The sequence below is a fragment of the Salvia splendens genome, chromosome 1 (assembly GCF_004379255.2).
Source record: "Salvia splendens isolate huo1 chromosome 1, SspV2, whole genome shotgun sequence".
NCBI lineage: Eukaryota > Viridiplantae > Streptophyta > Magnoliopsida > Lamiales > Lamiaceae > Salvia > Salvia splendens.
Window position 1 is genome coordinate 34,844,189 of NC_056032.1, and position 16,732 is coordinate 34,860,920.

Here is a 16,732-nt window from a genome sequence, read left to right on the forward strand (position 1 = left end):
ACTTGGATGGAGATGTTGTCTTCTTCAACGTGAATCGAATCAGACCAGCAAAACCAGATTCATCACCATAAAAACACAGATTAACAACTTCAAGAACACAGATCTACAATTAAAACTTCAAATCAACAGATCAAACGCTAAAACTGCAATTATGCTTACTGGTCAACATGCAGGGTGGCAGAAATCACGTAAACTGGGTTTTCACACTTAACTAATTCAGATCTAAAATCTAACAGTTATCTAGACTTGCAAACTCAGAGAGATTAACTACAGAAGTTAAAACATGCGATTCCTCACTGGAAATTACCGTAACATCTAGACCTAAGCTATCTAGGCAGAAAGAAGTGAAAACAAACATGAACCGATGCTGGAAAACAACTTCATAGCATTTAGAAAACGTTTGGATCACAACCAAGACTTCAAAATAAGCAAAATACTGGAAATGCGAAAGATCCAACGTAGAGAAAACAAACAAGATTAACTAGAAAGCAAATAAAGATTGTTTTTGCCACTCCGGGAGATGAAACTGCTAACTACGATCGTGCTGACTGGAACGAGAGAATGGAACTCCGGCGAACTGATGATCTTCAAGTGACCATGGTTGTGGCGAGGAACGAGAATCTGGACTGGGCTGAAGGACTGAACTACCGAGAGAATTCTACCTAAGAGTGATGATGATGATGAATGAATTGAGTTTTTTTTTTCTCTCCATGTGGCTTCCTTTTATAGGGAGGCTTACCCTTGATTTTAGGGTAAAATCTTGTGGTGAGATGACTTCTTTGCCCTTAATTGTGGTTGATCAGTCCCAGCTATCCTTCTTCTCCATCTCGAGTCATTTTTGCATGTATATTGGTCAGTACGTAATCGTCCTGACGCCCTTTTCACCTGAAGTATTTGAAGCTTTGCCTACTGGCTAGAACACACAACCTGCACACTTTGAGCAACTGTTTTGCAGATATAATCAATTACGCACATCATACTGACCGGTAACCAAGGCCTAGAATACGACTTATCAGTAGTCATAGGTAATGATGTGGACTCGACGGGAGTCGTGGTCATGGCGGGGACCCGACGGGGAGCCAGCGGGGAACAGTGGGCACGTCGGTGTTGAAGTCGGGGAAAAGTGGCGACGGCGAACATAGCAACGGGATCCATCTCCATGCTAAGGTATTAGTTTTGAAAGTTTTAGATTCAATTCAAAGTCCAAACCCCTTCTTCAAGTTGTTTACTAGTTTCTACTTACTACTATATTTGTTGTTGTGCTCGTAATTTACCACTTATTCCATACTCAATACATATTCCATCCCTTCTACTTTCATTTATCACTATGTCTTCGTCTCGTGGTGGACCAGGACGTGGTGATCGGGGCAAGGGAATTGCCCAAGATCAAAGTACTAGTCGTCCCTCAAAATCAAGGAGACCTAGTCGTCGAGAAATTATGGAAGAGGTTTCCAGAGTGTAGGCTGAACGCATGCAAGAAAGTAATGAAAAATTATTTTTACAATTCATATTTCATAATTTCATAAGATTGAGTTTTTTAATTTTTTTTGTGTTCCTAATTAAACTTCTAACTTATATTATATTTATAGATAGAAGAAGATCATAGGATGGTCATGCTACTCGCTGAAATGCATCAAGGTGGGGGCGGGGTGGTCGTTCCCAACAAAATGACGAGTACGACGTGTCTATATCGTCGGACTCAGACAACAACGATGATAGATCTCATTCTCGTATTTCGTCTAGCACTAGCGAAAATGAGGAGATGCCTCACCCTCCACCCACTAACACGGAAAAAGCTTTAAAATCTGATATTTTTGTCAAACACTACAAGAAGGTCCCGGTGGTGATTCTAAGTCCTCATGATCCGCACTCTGAAGAAGAGACTTTTCATGCATATTGCAACTATTGCGATAAAGTGTACAAATTCTAGATTAAGTGTCACTAGAGTTATTAAGTTGATCACAATTATAGATTAAATCCCCCATCCCCCCTCCCCGCTCCCCCGAGGTGATAAATCTATAGATTAGGTGCTAAGACTGAAGTCTATTCTAACCCTTAACCCCTAACTTCCAAAAGTATATAAAGATCAAAGACATCACTCAAAACCTTAACTCTTCTAAGTTCTATTGAATTAATGTGTGATTTACTATTCTTTCAAGATTAACTATTTCATCTCCCGATTAATCTAATTAATCCTACACATTCAAGTGGTGATGATCAAGAATTTGAAAGGAATAAGACAAAAAATAATCAAACAACTACAAGAGCAAGTAATAACAAAATCAATTGGACAAAAACTATAAAATTAGTACATCATTACCAAGAATTCTACAAAAAGGGTTTAGTTACTCATGTTCTTCATGAAAACCAAGTTTTAAACAAATGATACCATCAAATACGTAAGTAAAATCAAACTAGATACTCATGTGTAATAAATCTATGGAGTGGAAACTTCAATCTTCCGCTTTGGAGTCTTTAATCTTCAATTATTTCTCAAAAGGTGTTCTTGGGGGTGGGTGGAAGTGTAGGAGGCGGCTGGTGACTGAATATTCTGACCTGGGCATTTTTTAATTTTATTTTGCACTTTAAAAATCATGTTTTGGCGTTACAAAATGGATCTGTGTGTTGAACCCGTTCGAGTGGCTTTGTTGGTAAAAGGGTACCCGGCCGAGTATATATCTCTGGACTCCTCACGGTATGTTTTTTATACTCATCCTGGTGGTCAGTTGACCACAGTATGACCTGGATGGGTGGATGCCCCTAGACTCTTTACGGCTTGCGAAATTGACCTGTACGGGTGACCATGTGGTCACCAGAGGACCCGAACGAGTGAAACTCTCTGGACATTCCACGATATTCTTTTGTCACCCGTCCGGGCATCGCTTGAGTACCTATTCCTTGCCAGGACAAGTGCTTGCCTGAAAGCTCCAAATCCACAAATTTGTCCATTTTTACCTATTTTTCTCCACACAACTCATCAAAAACATCAAATTCCAAAATAGTACTCCATCTGTTTCATAGTAGTAGAGTCATTTTGCCATTTTTGGTATGTTCCATAATAATGAAGTCATTTCTTTTTTTGGTAAAAGTTAACACATTTATTCTTAGTTACTTTTCCTTCTCTCTTACTTTATTCTCTCTACTTTTTCCTCTCTCCTCCTCTATTATCTTTTTATTTAATACATTATACACATTTTTCTTTATCTTCGTGCCAAAAAGAAATGCCTCCACTACTATGAAATAGATGGAGTAGTAGCAATTAATTGGCTGAGAATAGACAATCCAAACAACATAACTCAAGAATAATCACATCAATATACCAATTAAACCGATGAAATATAAGTTTGTCAACAATACAAGAATAAGAAAGTAGATGAACATTCACTTACAAGACTATTTAGTTATTTATAATTTACTCTATTTGTTCTGAGATAGATGTGACACTCGAGTGACGACATGAAATTTTAGAAGTTATATTGATGACTAATTTAACATTATCTCCTTAGATACCCACTTAAAATTTCTATGCCAATATATATTAAATAAGCAGTAAGGATTAAATAAGCCAACATGTAAAATAATGTAGGATATATATTTAATAAGCTGATAAATTTTATTTAAAGTAGGAAATACATATTTTAATTTAAGACGAACAATTAACTATGTTCCCAACACGTGATTTCCATTTTTTCCCATGTAAATATCATTGACATGAACGGCTACCTCGAGAAAGTGACGTTAAAGGTTTTTGCCGGCTAGGGAAGCAGATCAAACCTACACACAGTCCCAACAGAAAGCTCATTTGCAAGGGAAAATGTCTCCCAACCTCCACTAATCCAAACATTTTCGGCTTCGATTGTCACAAACATTGTCCAAGGATAATCATCAACCTAAAATGTGAATTCTTCAATACTATCCTTGTCGTCAATGTGTGTCTTCCACCATATGGTGGGTAATATCTACAAAATGTATGTCGTACAATAGTTAACAAATACACATACGAAATTAGTTATTGCAATGAACTAGAAATTTACCAAACCATGCTCAAAGTTAGATGCTATCAGCACACACGTGAATGCATCTCGATCATTGTATTCGCTGTCCGTATCTGATGGGTAGTAACCCCGGTTTCCACTCAACCCCTCTTCAGGATCACTGTCACCGCTCTCTGTATCTGACGGGTAATATCGCCTGCTTCCAATCAACCCCGCTGCAGGCCCTTATTGGGACACATAAGTGGTTAATGTTAACTCAACAAAGAAAATTTTTCATTAACTACGATCTTCTAACTGTACCAATTATGTCACTATCCGGCATGCATCCATTCCTCTTGAACCTAAGAATTTTGAAATGAGGGCCTCCGTGATGGCTGAAGAATAGGGTGTCCCCTATCTCGACGGTGTGTGTGTAACAGAAACTACGCCAATTGTCTTTGAGGTAAGCTTCTTCTCCGATTTTGGTTATCCTAACTGTTGATGTTGTGCCATTCGACATTTGTAGATTACACAGAGTAGGAATATAAGCTCCGTACATATCAAACAAAGGTTGGGGAAACTTCTACATTGAACTATCATATTAAACTTTCGGATCTTGAAATTTGTAATTTATATAGATAGAAGGTTCTCACCAAATGAAATTAGCCATCACTGTGGCAAATTATCTTGGAAAATGAGGGTTTGATATGCCTGCTTGTTTGTTAAACGAGATTATGACTATGTTAGAGATTTACAAACGCTCTACACAAGATAAAAGATGTTTAATGATAGAATACTTACATTGGATACTCGTTCACAGGAAGTGTAGTCATTATTTCCGAGTGCTAAGATACCGAAGGACAGGGTGCTGCTATTTACCTCCGATTTCACCAGCTCATTGTATCTTATGTAGGCAAACCCACTACAGATTATATTCCTAATCTCGTGAATTGTTTAGGTAGTCTTCAATTTTTTTCCAATTCATGTGAGTTGTGAATATTGTAAAAGAGCTCCAAGACAACCAGCTAAAGCTGCTACACTCAACCCCTTTTGTACATATTATCAAAGCTGCTCCAAATTTGATTCTCGGGTGCAGGTTAAAAGCCAAGAAAAAAGGATGATGTGATCAATATATGACTAATCTATGTACCACAATATTCCATCACACCCCACTACTTAATCTTGGACATTATCAAAGATGTAATCAATCGACACATCTCTTCTTGAAACACAATGGTGGATGAAGGGAGAGAGAGTAATGTGTGTATGTGTGTGAAAATGCAATACCAAGTCCTATGAACCCACTAGATCACTTGGTCTAGGAACTCAATGGAACACGGAATACTCTGTCGTTGTATACACAAAACTCCCCTTAAAAGATCCTTCAACCCGAATACTATGGATTAGTATAGAGAAGCAGGGGTCGATCCCACGAAGACGGACACGTAAGAAAGCATTTAGAGACTCTTGACAAAGGCGGCTGCTGCCACGCAAACTGGGTTGAGGTATAACTACAACTAGACCTAGGCAAGAAATGTAACACTAGACCTAGAAAACCGTAAACATGCTGAGATCAAACGTCCTCATGACTACTAGATATTAAATTCACTTCCTAGACCGTGTAAACGACTACCTAATTTAGCTAGACAGAAAACGAATAACAGTGGGGACCATCATTCCAGAAATAGCTGGTACGGCAGAAAAGCTGCAAATAACGAACTGGGAATTTAACTAACAACGACATGTATTTCTCTAGCTGAATCAGACACGAAGATGAAAGAAACAGAGCACATACCCTGATTCGAACAGAATATAAAAGTTTGGTCGTCGGAAACTTGCAACAAACCGGAAATAACACGGATCTACATAAACTAGACGGAGCGAAATAAAAACACGAAGGCTAGACCAACTCTGTTTAGATCTCTCGTCGGATGCTTAATCCACTCCGAATCCAAGCGATCTGAGTCCTACAACAACCAGAATCATCCCCATAACTTTCGATTCTAAAGATCTACTCCGATCAACAACCAATTCAAACAATTCTACACAGATTCAGTGAGAAAATGCGAAAAGCATCCAAAACAAGTACTAGCACGAACTCCAGAAAAACACAGTAACTGAAGCAGAAACAAACACCATCAACATTATGGAAAATGGCTTGCATAAACCCACAGAATAAAGGGTAAACAGAGTGCCGAGCTTCGAACAGCGAAGCTCGGTGAAATCCACAAAATAACGAGAAATAAATTGGAATTTGTTTCTTCGCCCTCGACAGGACGGTGTTACACCCAAATGAAACTACTGTAAATAGGAAGTGAACCCAAAACCCCCGAATTTCCCAAAAAGAACCCAAGTGTGTAAGAGAAAAGTGAGCTCCTAGCTACAATCCGTAACGAGGCCTCCACCGAGAAGGTCCCTCTAGAATGCATGCTTCCTTCCTTATATAGGCACGGACATAATCTTCTAGAAGCCTTCGTAGAAATCTCCATTCTACCCTTCAGCTCCGAGATTTCCTCCGTCTTGCAATTTCCTCCACAATGCTCACTTTTTCGCCAGTTTCCTCGGACCAAGTGATTGTCCTCTCTCTTTCCTGGACCTGGCAAAATTCTTCTACACACCTGGCTTAAGACGTGTGTTAGACCCTGTAATTTCATGAATTTATCCCCTAGACCTATGCATGAAATTAGCTTTATCAGTGGACAATATTCCAAGTCAAGCTGTGTTCTTCTACAAGTCAATCTGGACCTCTGAAAATGACTCTCTCATGCTGTCTCTCATCACCAAGTGGGATGGTTCAGTCATGCACTACGATCTCCTCGAGCAAGTAACCGGTGTTCTCACTGTTGACACGAGGATCTCCTTCACGTGCCACGATGTGTATGAGTGCTTTCGATTCTTCAAGCATCGTTACCGTGCCTTCAAGATGGTAGTGGCATTTCATGGAACGTTAACACCAACATTGTCTCCGAGGGGGGCCGGATTGGAAAAATATTTTCAAGGTAAATACCATATACATATGGTAAACAGTAAATGAGGTAGGTCAATTTCATAAAACAGGAGCATCTAATACAAATATATTGAACAAGTCGAATTGAAGCTACGTAAAAGTGCAAAAATGAGGTCATACTTTGTTGACTCTCAGGATCCTCCAAACTGAATTGGGTTCTCCTCGTTTCCATTGACATTGGCTTCAAATAGAAACACAAAAAGATGAAATAAATATCGACATTCCAAACATATGGCAATAGATCAAAATAATATTGTTACTGGATAATTAGAACTATAAAATGTGAAACAAACCCTAGATGCTTGTTGTAATTAATTTGGCAGACATATCAATAGAATAAGAAAAAATAAACAGCGAAGTAACTCGAAATGTAAACAGCATTTAGCCGGAGACTACTTATCGCACAGTAGAGTTTGTCATTCCACCTGATTTTTTTCCACAAGCACTGAAATCGGAAAGGAGTAGAAGCAGGAGGCGCAAGACTGAGAATTTGAGAATGGAATGACGGTATATATGTGCTAGGGTTAACTGAGGATAAAAATGGAAATACAAAAAAATATTAAGGGTATAAATGGAAAGGTGTATTATACTCATGGTGAATTAATAATAAACCAAACACTCGAAATGTTAACTTAATCATGGAATAATCGAACCAAACACCTTTTTAAAAATGCCAAAGTCCGAAAAGGAAATTGCAAAAGTAAGGTATCTCTTTTCTAGAGAAATAGTAAACCAAACACTCCCTAAGAGAGTGGATAAAGTCAGAATGATTAGATGTTTTGTTTTCTGCCAAAAATATAATGACTCAATTTAATTGAGATGCCCCGAAAAGGAATATGACTTAACTTAGTTGAAATAAAGAGAGATAGAAAGTATAAATTTTGGAATGAAATACTATATGTCATGTGTCATACGGGTGGGATACTAGTTTATGTAATACGAAGCATATAAAAAATTGACTCAACTTATTTTAACACAAGTAGTACCCACAAGTGTACGAGACTAGTGTAGCAATTACCAAGTAAGAGTATTGTATCCCACAGAGACAAATTTATACCAACTTAAGTACCACGAACCAATGTTGACTACTATCTAGACAATAAAAATAGATTTATTTTGTTGTAACAACTACTTCAAGCATATAAAAAGTAAATAAACAATAAGAACAAATAAACAAGATGAAAGGAGATAATATGGAAAAATTTTAGAATCAAGTATCTGATGCACAATTCTTAGCTCTTATCCACAATCTATTTGTCTTAAGTACCTTTAAGTGTCTCTAGAGTTATTAAGTTGATCACAATTATAGATTAAATCCCCTCCCGAGGCGAAAAATCTGTAGATTAGGTGCTACGAATGATGTCTCATTCCAACACTTAACCTCTAACTTCCAAAAGCATAAAAAGATCAAAGACCTCACTCAAAACCTCAACTATCCCGAGTTCTATTGAATTAATGTGTGATTTACTCTTCTTTCAAGATTAACTATTTCATCTCCCGATTAATCTAATTAATCCTACACATTGAAAGGACTAAGACAAAAAATAATCAAGAATTCTACAAAAAGGGTTTAGCTACTCATGTTCTTCATGAAAACCAAGTTAAAAACAAAGGATTCCATCAAATACATAAGTAAAATCAAACTAGATACTCATGTGGAATGAATTTATAGAGTGGAAACTTCAATCTTCCGCTTTGAAGTCTTCAATCTTCAATTCTTTCTCAAAAGTTGTTCTTGGGGGTGTGTGGAAGTGTAGGAGGCGGCTGCTGACTGAGTATTCTAACCTAGGCGTTTTTAACTTTATTTTTCTCTTCAATCGTGTTTTGGCGTTACAAAATGGATCTGTGCGTCGAACCAGTCCGGGTGGCTTTGTTGGTAAAAGGGTACCCAGCCGAGTATATATTTCTGGACTCCTCACGGTACGTTTTTTATACCCGTCCGGGTGGTCAGTTGACCACATTATGACCTAGACGGGTGGATGCCCCTGGACTCTTTTATGGCTTGCAAAATTGACTTTCCCGGGTGACGCGTGGTCACCAGAGGACCCGAACGAGTAAAACTCTCTAGACACTTCATGTTGTTCTTTTGTCACCGTCCGGGCGTCGCTTGAGTACGTATGCCTTGCCTTGATGGGTGTCTTGCCTGAAAGCTCCAAATCCGCTATTTTGTCCATTTTTACCTATTTTTCTCTACACAACTCATCAAAAACATCAAATTCCAAAATAGTACTCCCTACTTCCCATAATAGATGTTACACTTTCCTTTTTAATTTGTCCCTCAAAAGATGTCATATTTCCTTTTTTGGAAAAAAAATCCTCTCACATTAATATAAAGAGTAAAGGCCAAAATTGGTCCTAACTATATGGTTATTTTACGATTTTGGTCTTAGACATTCCGTTTTGAATGATTGCATCCCATATATTTCAACTCGGGCCACAATCAGTCCAAAATGGACGGATCCGTTAAATATTAACGGTCAACGAGCTTTAATCGGATTTTGACCCATTTGCGATCTTTAAATGTGATTATTAGCTCCTAAATTATATCCTTAATATTATTGAAACTTACTAAGAGCATCAGCAGTGGCGGACGTCACCGCGGAATTCCCACCGGAGTGCGGAAATTCCGTGGCGGACGTCCGCCATTGTGCGTGGCATGCACGGATACGGAATTCCGTCGAGGAATTCACAGTTCCGCGGTGTTCCGCTGAATTCCACGGGGAATTCCGTGCGAACGTCCGTCATTGCGTTGACTCCCACAGACGTCCGCAAGGAATTCTCGTTTATTGCATTAAATGTTTTTTATTTGTGGAAAGTCCTTCGGGATGTCCGCCACTGTGCAGTGGGGAATCCTTATGACGTGGCAGTGCAGTGGGAAGTCCGTATGACGTGGCAGGAGGTGTTTTTGAGAATTCAGCTGGAAATTCCCCGCCACTGTTGATGCTCTAATTAACTTTAATTACAGGTACACAATTATACTTTAATTCATCTACGTCCTTGTAGGTTTTCTTCTCATCTTCGCCACCCTTGATCTCTGTACTACATTTGTTCTTCCTTCCTGTGCTTCTCCGCAATCCCAAGCTCAGCTGTCCAGGAGTACTTCTTATCCCCGAAATCGTCACAACCTTGACTCATGGACCCGAATCGACCCTAACAATTGAACCAAATCGAAGATGGAACAAAAAAAAATCCAACAAAAATGGACCGAATTCCTATAAAATGGAACATAGAAATTCAATGAAAATGGCTCAGATTTACAACAAATTGAACTTGGAGAGGAAAATCATTGTCTGGAATTTCTGTGTAATCGATTGGGATTTGAGCTCTCTGACTCCGTCGGCGAATCCTAATTTGTTGTTGTCTTCGATTTAAACTTAATTTCACAATATTCTGATCCAGCTAAGACTTCAGCCGAGATCCGTCGTCGGACTCTTGCTTCTGCGCGATCGGCGGTGGTGTGGTGCCGTTCTCCATCGTGTCCATGTTCTCGAAGAAGAACAACGACGAGAAGAGGGGAGAAGTGTGAAATTGAAGCACGTCTTCAGGAATGGGAAATGCACGGAAGCAAGGAGCAGTGTCGAGGAAGAGAGATTTTGGAGGGGAAAAGATGGTTTCTACGATGAAGTAGGAAGGTCGGCTTCGAATCGCCGGAATCTGCCATTTTTCAACACAGCTTGGAAAAAATTTGTATGTCAAAGATATAATTTAGGCCTTTAGGGTATAATTTAGGAGCTAATAATCACATTTAAAGATTGTAAATGGGTCAAAATCCGATTAAAATCCGTTGACCGTTAATATTTAATGGATCCGTCTATTTTGGACTAATTGTGGCCCGAGTTGAAATGTATGAGATGCAATAATTCAAAACGTAATGTCTGGGACCAGAATCGTAAAATAGCCATATGTTTAGTACTCCCTCCATCCCCCAAATATTGTCCCACTTTGACTCGGCACGAGTTTTAAGAAATGTAATGAAAAGTGAGTTGAAAAAGTTAGTGGAATTTGGATCCTACTTTTATATATTAGTTTTATAATAAAATGTGAGTAGCAATGAGTTAGTGGAATATGTGGTCCACTACAAAAAATGGTAAAAAGTGAAATGAGACAAATTTTGTGGGACGGACGGAAATAGGAAAATGGGACAAATTTTCAGGGACGGAGGGAGTACCAATTATGGTCTTTACTCTAATATAAATATACTATTTTCTCTCTCCACCTAACACACAAAACAACATCACCTAAAATCTTGTGTCAGTTCTCAAGTGTGCCGTCTATTATGGGACGGATAGAGTAACAATTAATTGGCTGAGAATAGACAATTCAAACAACATAACTCAAGAATAATCACATCAATATACCAATTAAACCAATGAAATATAAGTTTGTCAACAATGCAAGAATAAGAAAGTAGATGTACATTCACTTACAAGACTTTAGTTATTTACTCCCTCCGTCCCCTAATAGGAGTCGTTCTTTGACCGGGCACGAATTTTAAGAAATGTAGAGAAAAGTTGGTTGAAAAAGTTAGTGGAATGTGAGACCTACATTTTTATATTGGTTTTATAATAAAATGTGAGTGTAGTGAGTTAGTGGAATGTGGGGCCTACTACCATTTATGGTAAAAATGAAGAGTGACTCTTAATGAGGGACGACCCAAAATGGAAATTAGCGACTCTTATTCGGGGACAGAGGGAGTATAATGTGGGACGGGGGTATTACTATTTTTTTATATATTAATAGAGAAAGCTTTTTTGATAAAAAAAAAAGATGACATTTTATATGAGATAAATTATAAAGAAAATTATGACATGAGACATGGAAATCGGATAGTATATTAGTATTAATTATTAAAAATAGTTATTGAGACATGGAATCGAATAGTATTAATTGTTAAAAATAGTTATTGAGACATGGAATCGGATAGTATTAATAGTTATTGAGACATGGAGATCGGATAGTATTAATTATTAAAAAAAGTTTTTATTATAAAAGATAAATACATAAATGGATAATACAGTAATTTGCAAAGGCGAGATCTACTAGTCAATCTTTGCTTCCATCCACCACACCTATCTGTACACCAATAGCAATCAAACACTAGCTACTCCAAGAAAAAAGGTAGGAGTAATAAAACGAAAATGATTTAGCTTAGAGTAGTATAAGTAGCTATCCACAAATTCATGATCGAATATTCAACACTCCCAACTCCAAACAACATTCTTATCCGCTACCAACAACAAACCAACCAAAATCAAAATGGTGGAGGCGGATCTAATCCGCCGCGGCGTCGGAGTGGTAGCGATGCAGATGCTCCGCGGGCGATGGTTCATGGTGTTCGGGTGCCTCCTGATCATGTCAATGTCCGGCGCCACCTACATCTTCGGCGCCTACTCCAACGACCTCAAAACCTCCCTCGGCTACGACCAAACCACCCTCAACCTCATCAGCTTCTTCAAGGACCTCGGCGGCAACATCGGCATCATGTCCGGCATCATCAACGAGTTCACCCCTCCCTGGGTCGTCCTCGCCATCGGCATGACCATGAACTTCTCCGGCTACTTCATGATCTGGCTCGCCGCCACCCACCGCATCTCCCCTCCCCCTGTCTGGCAGATCTGCCTCTACATCTGCGTCGGCGCCAACTCGCAAACCTTCTCCAACACCGGCGCCCTCGTCACCTGCGTCAAGAACTTCCCCCAGAGCAGGGGCATCGTCATCGGCCTCCTCAAGGGCTTCACCGGCCTCAGCGGCGCCATCATGACCCAGCTCTATCACGCTTTCTACGCCGGTGACTCCAAATCCCTCATCCTGCTCATCGCCTGGCTTCCCGCCGCTGTCTCTCTTGTATTTTTGCCAACAGTTCGTTTGATGAAAGCCGATACCAAGCCGGAGAACGAAGTCCGCGTCTTCTACCATCTCCTCTACATATCTCTCGGGCTCGCCGGTTTCCTCATGATCGCAATCATCTTCCAAAACTGGCACAGTACTCTCACTCAGCCGGCATACGCTGGCTTCGCCACCGTCGTCCTCATCCTCCTCTTCGCCCCGCTCGCTGTCGTCTTCAGAGAAGAGCTCAGTAATTGGAAGGGAAGGAAGGAAGCAGTGACTGATCCGGCGACGGCCGTGAAAGTGATCACAGAGGAGGCTAGGCCGGAAAAGGAAGTTGCCACGGCGGTGGAGGCGACGCCGTGGTGGAAAGATGTGCTGAAGCCGCCGGAGAGAGGGGAGGACTACAACATACTCCAGGCGCTTTTCAGCATCGACATGATCATTCTGTTTACGGCAATCACGTTCGGCGTTGGCGGGACACTGACCGCGATCGACAACCTGGGGCAGATCGGGAGGGCGTTGGGATATCCGGCGAAAACTATCACTACGTTCGTGTCGCTGGTCAGCATATGGAACTACCTCGGGCGAGTCACCGCGGGATTCGTGTCGGAGATAGTCCTGGCCAAGTACAAGTTCCCGCGGCCGCTGATGCTGACGCTGGTGCTGCTTGTCTCGTGCTCCGGCCATCTCCTCATCGCATTCGGCGTGCCTAACTCTCTCTACGTGTCCTCGATCATCATGGGGTTCTGCTTCGGGGCGCAGTGGCCGTTGATCTTCGCCATCATATCCGAGATCTTTGGCCTCAAGTATTACTCCACGCTCTACACATTGGGCGGGGGGGCCAGCCCCCTCGGGGCGTACATTCTCAATGTGAGGATCACGGGGCATTTGTACGATATGGAGGCGATGAAGCAGTTGGCGGCGAAAGGGCTGACGAGGAGACACGGGGAGGATCTGTCGTGCACCGGCGTCACCTGTTACAAGCTCGCGTTTCTCATCATCACCGCCACTACCATGGTTGGCTGCATTGTTTCCTTCATCTTGGTAGTGAGGACTAGGAAGTTTTACAGAGGGGACATATACAAGAAGTTTAGAGATGAGCAAATTTCCGAAGGTTGAACAATTGGAAACAGAGTCGTCCTCTGTTTCTCATCTTACTTTATTACGGATATTATGGTATTGTAGATAAAAATGCAATGCCATTTACTCAATTGATACAAGATTATAATCGGTTCACACAATGGCATACTTATTTTGATGATTGCAAAAGAATGTACTCCATAAGTTGTTCTTGCACCATCCAAGTTTAAAAGAAACAAGAAATGTGAATTAGCAATGAAGTGTTTATGAAAAGTGAAAGTATGATATCATGTGATGGAAAATGGAAAGGGATTGGGCAGTAGTGCTTATTTAGTTGCTTAATGCAATCAACTTTTTGTGTGTATGATGGAAAAAGCGCCCCACCCATTTCAATCTATCCCAACTCTTGTCGGCTAGTCTTGCCCACTTGTTCTCAATCAAGACAAAACAATATTATGAATGGATTCATGGCCCAAAATCAATACGCTGCTGCTATTAGACTTTCAAAGCGTGCTTCTTTGTTCAGAAGTTTGAAAAATGTAGGCAGATTGTAGATATGGATCTTTCATAGGTGTGAATAAGGTATGAGTTACTATCAAATTGAAATTGACGCCCACTTGGGGGGTGGGTGTCTGTCAAATTTGTTACTAAAAAACAGCCGGAGTTTCAATCATGAACCTGAAATCAACTCCACCGTTTTGTGAATCCTAACCCATAAATGTACTTATGCTATTATCCACATACATACTTGAAGAAGAGTTATAAAATTATACTCCTACTCTTATATCCTTATTTAAGTTTTATAAATCTTAATAAATTAATTATTAACCTTAATTGGATAAAACGAATCATAATTGATAATTTGAAAATTAAAGTAAAGCATACATAATCAGAATGGAAGACAGAAAATTAAAATTAATCAGAATCAGAATCCAATTTTGGTGCTCCATTTCATTTAGTATCATTTTTATTGTTTCACATATTCTCTGTTTCTTTAATTTTAATCTTATGTACTTTATTTCAACTTTGTAGCTGCTATCAAGAATTTATTACATCAAAGTATATAATTATTTTTAAAGTTTATTGGCAATTTTTTTTAATAAAAATTATATGGAGTAGTTGATTCAAAAATAAGGTGTACTAGAATTTTTTTAATTCTATTTTTTTAAACAAATATATAATTATGATGTATTGCACTTTAATAGACTATTTTATTACTATAAATAACATTACGATAATCAATTTAAATGAGAAAAAAATTCCCTAGTCTAGGTATACCACATGCCAATGTGATGTGGTATGTCCCACCAATATTATTTTGCTAAATGGAAATATATAGCATACATCGCCAAATGCTTATAATGGTATAATATGATGTTTTAAGGAAACTTTTACAATTCCCATATGAGTATATATAATCATATATACACACAATGTATATACGCAAGCTCCATCCTTTTTACTTTTAATCAAGTTAATATGTTTTTGGCTATGTTTATAATTAATAGATTATTTCTTTATATATATATTTAAGTCTTCTCTTCGTTATTTTATAGTAATTTTTTTATTGTTAAGTAACTATAATAGACTACATAATTATGTCTACTAAAGTTTTTTCTTCTTAATTTTATAGTTGATGTTAAACAATATAATCTCATTTTAATTGCATGAAATAAGATTGTAATCCTTAATTTGAATACCGTAATAAATAGTACGAGTAGTATTTTATTTTCTTAAAATTCATATTGAATTTTGGTACTAAATATTTTTTCTATTGTATAAAATCCATCATATCATCTTATATTATTAGCAATCTTAATTAATATTTTAACATAACACATTATCATTATATATATAGCTGTCTTAATTAATATTTTAACATAACACATTATCATTATTTAAAAGAGTGAACTACATAAAATGTCTCGTTTCCATTTGTTTCACTCCAGACCCCTGACTAAAAAAAATATCGCCACAAGTCTCTGGCCTTTAACATAATCACATATCATGTTTTTTGGGACTAAAAGGCCCTTTAGCCCTAAAAGGGCGTTATGGGCATATCACATGGAGTTCTGCAATGGCGGCCTGCAACCTGACGCGATTTGACGTCTGTGCGTCAGCCGTCAGTTATGATGGTTGTGAGTCAGCGTCGGTCTGTGTATAGAGACACCACATATACACGCCACGTATACCATACTCCATTCGTGATTTAACAAATACATTTCAAAAATTTCACAATATATGCTGCTAATTTTTATTAATTAGTTAATAATATCTGTATAATTCAAAATATATGTTACACTCCATATGATTTGGATTCGTAAGTCGTAACTGTTTAATTAATTAGTGTTTACCCAACTGAAAAAAAATCTACACGTAAAATTTAAAATAGTGAAATAGTGTTTTTCTAAGGTAATATACTTTATTCTTAATCCGTTCATAATTAATGTAGTACTTATATTATTCTATTAAATTAATTCTTTGAAATTGTTAATGTTTAGTATTTAATGCTGTTTTTTTTATCAACTATCATAAGATTCAAAATTATGGGTAGTGAACAAATAGAATATGACGAGCTCGTGAATTTTAATCCTTATTATTCAACGAACGTTTAATATTAAATTTATTAGTAATAATTTACTGAATTTCAGACAATAAAATTTGCCCAATTCAAAATTAGAAGACCAAAATTTGCAAGTTCAATAAATTATGCAGAAGGTTTTTTTTTCTAAAAATATGAAAATATATAATTTCTTGTATCTGACAATTGAAAGAATTTCCCAAAATATGCACTAATCAATGTTAATAAGAACAAAAAGAGAGAATTTTTTTTAAAAAAAAA

General features: G+C 38.3%; 1 protein-coding gene across 1 annotated transcript; it reads left to right on the forward strand.

Annotated features, from left to right (window-relative positions):
• The first annotated feature begins 12,085 nt into the window (after nucleotides 1-12,085).
• Nucleotides 12,086-14,163, forward strand: LOC121748162. Its single transcript, XM_042142388.1, has one exon. It carries the CDS (start codon nucleotides 12,238-12,240, stop codon nucleotides 13,927-13,929), a length of 1,692 nt encoding a protein of 563 aa, XP_041998322.1. The 5' UTR covers nucleotides 12,086-12,237; the 3' UTR covers nucleotides 13,930-14,163.
• Nucleotides 14,164-16,732: the final 2,569 nt, after the last annotated feature.

Excerpts from the sequence above, each read along its gene's own strand:
- LOC121748162 (XM_042142388.1), top strand. The coding sequence starts at position 12,238 with ATGGTGGAGGCGGATCTAATCCGCCGCGGCGTCGGAGTGGTAGCGATG.